Below are 4944 nucleotides of genomic sequence, written 5' to 3'. Positions count from 1 at the left end.
CTGGGATTACAGGCGCTCGCCGCGGCGCCCGGCTGGGTTTTTCCATTTTTTTCATGAGTCGGGGTCTCACTTTCGCTCAGGCGAGTCTCGAACTCCTGAGCTCCAGCGATTCTCCCTCCTCAGCCTCCCACAGTGCTGGGATTACAGGCGTGAGCCACCGCGCCCGGCCTTACATACATTTTTAATAGGCTGATGGGCTTGAAAAAGTTAATGTCTCCAAAGCCCCCCAAATTAAACATCAGAAACAAGTGAATAAGCAAAGAGAATAGTGAACAGAGATCCAGATATTCCCTGAACATATACAGGATTGGATAGCCAGTCTGAGATGGGGCATAGGAGGCGCTTTGCATGGGGGACACAAACCAGGAGCCTCCATGCCCTTCAGGGCCCCAGGCTGGTTGTGCCATGAAAACAGGGGTCATCTCTGGAGGGAAGGTCTCTATCTTATGACCTCAGAATTGTCACAGATACAGGCTGACAGTGAAAAGTTGCCAAACAGTCGGGTGTGGCTCACGACTGTAATCCTAGCGCTCTGGGAGGCTGACATGGGTGGATTGATTGCCTGAGTTCACAAGGGTCAAGACCAGCCTGAGCTAGAGTGAGACTTAGCCTCTAAAACTAGCTGGGCATTATGGCAGGCGCCTGAAGTCCCAGCTACTTGGAAGTTGAGGCGCGAGAATCACTTGAGCCTAAGAGTTTGAGGTTGCTGTGAGCTACTACACCACGGCACTCTACCAAGGGTAACAAAGTGAAACTCTACCTCAAAAAAAAAAAAATAATCTGAGGAAAAAAATATAAGTTTTATTTATTTACTTTTTTTTTTTTTGAAACAGAGTCTTACTATGTCACCCTCCGTAGAGTGCTGTGGTGTCACAGCTCACAGCAACCTCCAGCTCTTGGGCTTAGGCAATTCTCTTGCCTCAGCCTCCAGAGTAGCTGGGACTACAGGTGCCCACCAGAACGCCCAGCTAACTTTTTGTTGCAGTTTGGCGGGACGAGTTTGAACCTGCAACCCTCGGTATATGGAGCCAGTGCTCCACCCACTGAGCCACGGCGCCACTCTGTATTCGTTCTTTTATTTAGAAATAGGATCTCAAGTGAGCATCACAACTTGGCCTCCCAAAGTGCTAAGATTACAGAACCACTCTGTTCAGCCAAATATAATTTTTGGATATATTAATATAACAACTTAAAATTAATTGGATGAATTAATCAGCAGATAGACACAGATTAGTGAGTTGGAAGGGAAGATGAAGAGATTGCCCAGAATCTGGCACAGAAAGACAAGGAGACAGAAAATGCAAGAAGAGACTATTGATGGAGTGAAAGAGCACAGTGAAGAATTTAGGAAAATTTGAAGAGACAATTGTTGAACATTTTCCAGATCCGATGGAAGGTATGGACCTGCAGAGACAAGAAACACAATGTATACCAAGCAGTATAATAGGAACACATCCACACCTGAGAATATGCTGGTGAAACCCTAGAACACCAAAGACAAAGTGAAGATCTTAAAATTATCTAGACAGAGAAGACCAAGCTTTTACGCAAGTGCCTGTCCAACTGTGAAGTCTGGACGCAGGCTCACCTCTGCCCTGCCCAGCGCACAGGGTAAACGCTCATCGTGGTCTCAGAGAGTCTTGCGGCCGCTGGCTACCACGAACTTCTGTTGCCAAGGGTATTGGGCCAGACCAATGTGCCTGACCCCCAAGCGAGCCTCACCAGTCCCAGCACTAGCTGGAGGATCGGGGGTCTGACAGCACGGGGATGCAGGGCAGCCTGTTGTGACTGTTACCTCCCCAGAGCTTCCCTGGAGCTTTGCAGCAGGGAAGGGGGTGCGGGGATGGGCGCCGGGGAGTCGGCCACATGCAGCCCGGTGCCATCTCGCGGCCACTACGGGCCCTGTGCTCCTGGCCACGAAGTAGGCTCAGACTGTCTGGCCTACCCTGGACGCGGACACTGCCCGGCTTGGGCCACATAATGGGGCTCCGAGGAGGGGCATTGGGAGGCCTTGGGGTCCTTTGAAGAAGCCTTGGGGTCACACCCAGGCGCAGAGCTGCTCCTCCCCAGAGGGGAGGCGGCCAGCCAGCTCCTGCTCCCTGGACCCTGGGCGGCAGCGGAATGCGGGGGTCCGAGTTGGGGGCGGCAACAGCGGGCGGAGGTGCTGGGACAGGCGGGCGCGGGCGGCCGAGGCGAGCACCAGCAGTGGCGGCAGCGAGAGGAAGCCGAGCACGATGAGCGCAGCGGAGCCATGGTCCGAGAGCAGAGCGCGGCACCGGGGGCCGGGGGCCGGGTGGACCTGGGGACCGAACAGTAGGGCTGTCATGTCAGGTCGGAGGGGAGGAGCGAGGGGACCGGAGGAATGGGAAGGGGTGCGAGCCTGGGGAGCTGAAGCAGGGGTGAGGGCCCAGGGAGTGGTGGGACCGTGCCAGGCGGCTGGGGCGGGGAGAGATGAGGCCGGACCCCCAGGCAGTGCTGAGGTTTGAGCAGGACATCTGCGACCCAGAGGTTAAATGGCTCGTATCAGGGTCCCTTGAGGAGGGGCTCCCCCACTCCAGTTTTCCTGTCCCCTTTTGTTCTCTCATGGCTCTTCCCCAGGTTGGCATCTGACCCTGAGCCCCTGCTGGCTGTCAGCCCCTAGCACCACCTCTGCTCACCTCAGCCCCATGTCTGCAGAACGGCTCCAGGGTCTATCTGCCCTCACCCTCCAGGTCCCAGATCAGGTCATACCCCAGTCCACAGGTGGGGAAGCCCAGCCCAGGACAGGAAAGATCTGAGAGGGGCTGTGGTGTGTGAAATCTGACATTCTTTTTCTTTTCTTTTCTTTTTTTTTTTTTTTTTTTGTGTGTGTGTGTATGTTATTTTTATTAAATCATAGCTGTGTACAAAAATATGGAACGCTTCACGAATTTGTGTCATCCTTGTGCAGGGGCCATGCTAATCTCTGTATCATTCCAATTTTAGTATATCTGCTACTGAAGACAGCACTCTTTTTTTTTCTTTCTTTCCTTTTCTATTTTTTTTTTTTTTTTTTTGAGACAGAGTGTCACTTTGTTGCCCTTGGTAGTGTGCCATGGCATCATAACTCTTTTTTTTTTTTTGTAGAGACAGAGTCTCACTTTTTTGCCCTCGGTAGAGTGCAGCGGAGTCGCTCCAGCAACCTCCAACTCCTGGGCTTAGGCGATTCTTCTGCCTCAGCCTCCCAAGTAGCTGGGACTACAGGCGCCCGCCACAATGCCCGGCTATTTTTTGTTGCAGTTTGGCCGGGGCTGGGTTTGAACCTGCCACCCTCGGTATATGGGGCCGGCGCCTTACTCACTGAGCCACAGGCGCTTCCCGGCATCATAACTCACAGTAACCTCAAACTCCTGGGCTTAAGCAATTCTCTTGCCTCAGCCTCCCAAGTAGCCGGGACTACAGGTGCCTGCCTATTTTTACGGAACCTGTGAGCTCAGGCAATCCACCCACCTGGGCCTCTCAAGTGCTGGAATTACAGGCATGAGCCACTTCACCCGGTGGAAATCTGACATTCTCATCTTCTCTTACTGGAATCTCACTGCTCTCCCCCTCCCCGCCCCCCCGTGCTTGTCCAGGCCCTGGTGGCCCCTGGTACAAGGCTGGGAGGCCTGGAAGAAGGGAGAGGGCTGTCCTTTGGGTCCCAAACAAAAGCCCTTCATTCACTGTGGCCAGAGGGGGGTTCCTGGCAGAGGAAGGGGTCCCCAGGGAGAGGCACACATGTCCCCAGGACATGGGGGGTAATGCTGGAGAGAGGCAGATGTGCCTTTAGCCCCAGGGGCCCTGAATTTCCACAGAACCCCCACTCCCCAGACTTGCAAGTCTCACCCTAGAGTGGCACAGGAATCCCAGGTAGACGACGCCTGCAGCAGGAAGCAGGAGCAGCAGGGACACAGTCATTGGCAGGAGCAGGTGCAGCAGGAGCCTGGCCAGGGCCCGGCCAGGCAGCAGCAGGGGCCCCATGCCTATAGCAATCAGGCCTGGCCATCCTGAGCATGTCATGGCTGAGGCTTGGTGATCTTGAGGCCTTTGGGGCAGCATGGGTGTCGTGTCTGAGGAGCCCCCTCCCTCGTCTTCCTCTGTCTCCTCCTGCTCACTCATGCTTGGGCCGGCTGGGCCTGCGAGTTCCAGGTGCACAGGTGGCAGGACTGATGCTCCCCAAGATCAGACCAGAGATCCTTCAGCTCTTCCCAAGTTGGACCCCATCCAAATCCAAGCAACCAGATAGTGGACTCTGGCCCAGGTAGATCCAGCTCTGACAGTCTCCAGGGCCACACTCCTGAAAATCAGTTTCTCACACTGCCAGGCTGGGTCTCCCTCTGCTAGGCTACTGCAGCTCTGTGCCTGGCCAGTCTCCCCAGTCAGCTCCTGTGTACTCTGGTCAGGCCTTGCACAGCTGTCCCTATGGCACTGGGGCCCTCCCTCCTGCTACCCCACCCCCTGCTCTAGTGCCTGGTGCCCAGCTCTCTCACACAGTGACTTCGTTTTATAGATCTTGACTCTGACAATGGCTCTGTCAGCAGAGGCCACCCTGAGGCTTGTCACCGAGCCCTAGTCCTTGCTGCTCCCTTCATCCTAGGTAAAACAAGGAGGACCCCAGGTGCCTACATTGAGAGCAAGACAGTGAGAGGACCGTGCACACATTCAGTCCATTCTGAACATAAATGTGGGAGCAGATTTTCAGATGATGGGAGCATGTATCCCATTACTCTAAGTGGAGGGACAAAATCATTTCCAGGTGATCCAAAAACCCCAACCAATTTCCCCAAATATTAAACTACCTTAACACCTAATAGTCTGCCAGGGTTTTCTTATACACACACACACACACACACACACACACACACAGTGAGAGAACATTTTAAACCATTGACATAAGTAATTGGCACTTAATGAGTAGGTTGTCTGGGTTTCGGTTTTATCCCTCTG

General features: G+C 53.9%; 1 protein-coding gene and 1 pseudogene across 1 annotated transcript; both read right to left on the bottom strand.

Moving 5' to 3' along the window:
• Positions 1–2038: 2038 nt before the first annotated feature.
• TMEM88B (transmembrane protein 88B) lies at positions 2039–4116 on the bottom strand. The gene is made up of 2 exons (XM_003793301.1): positions 3844–4116; positions 2039–2299 (listed from the first exon to the last, which is right to left on the bottom strand). Exons 1-2 carry the CDS (start codon positions 4114–4116, stop codon positions 2039–2041), a joined length of 534 nt encoding a protein of 177 aa, XP_003793349.1.
• On the bottom strand, positions 2887–2985 carry LOC111726481 (annotated as a pseudogene).
• Positions 4117–4944: the final 828 nt, after the last annotated feature.

This window comes from Otolemur garnettii, unplaced genomic scaffold, assembly GCF_000181295.1.
Source record: "Otolemur garnettii isolate 467f Iridium unplaced genomic scaffold, OtoGar3 scaffold00067, whole genome shotgun sequence".
Lineage (NCBI taxonomy): Eukaryota > Metazoa > Chordata > Mammalia > Primates > Galagidae > Otolemur > Otolemur garnettii.
The sequence above is the reverse complement of the archived record's forward strand: the minus strand, read 5'-3'. Positions and strand labels throughout refer to the sequence as shown.

Coding starts and splice junctions, on each gene's coding strand:
- TMEM88B (XM_003793301.1), bottom strand. CDS start 4,116: ATGAGTGAGCAGGAGGAGACAGAGGAAGACGAGGGAGGGGGCTCCTCA. Junction 2,300..3,843: donor GATTCCTGTGCCACTCTAGG/GTGAGACTTGCA, acceptor TTCGGTCCCCAG/GTCCACCCGGCCCCCGGCCC.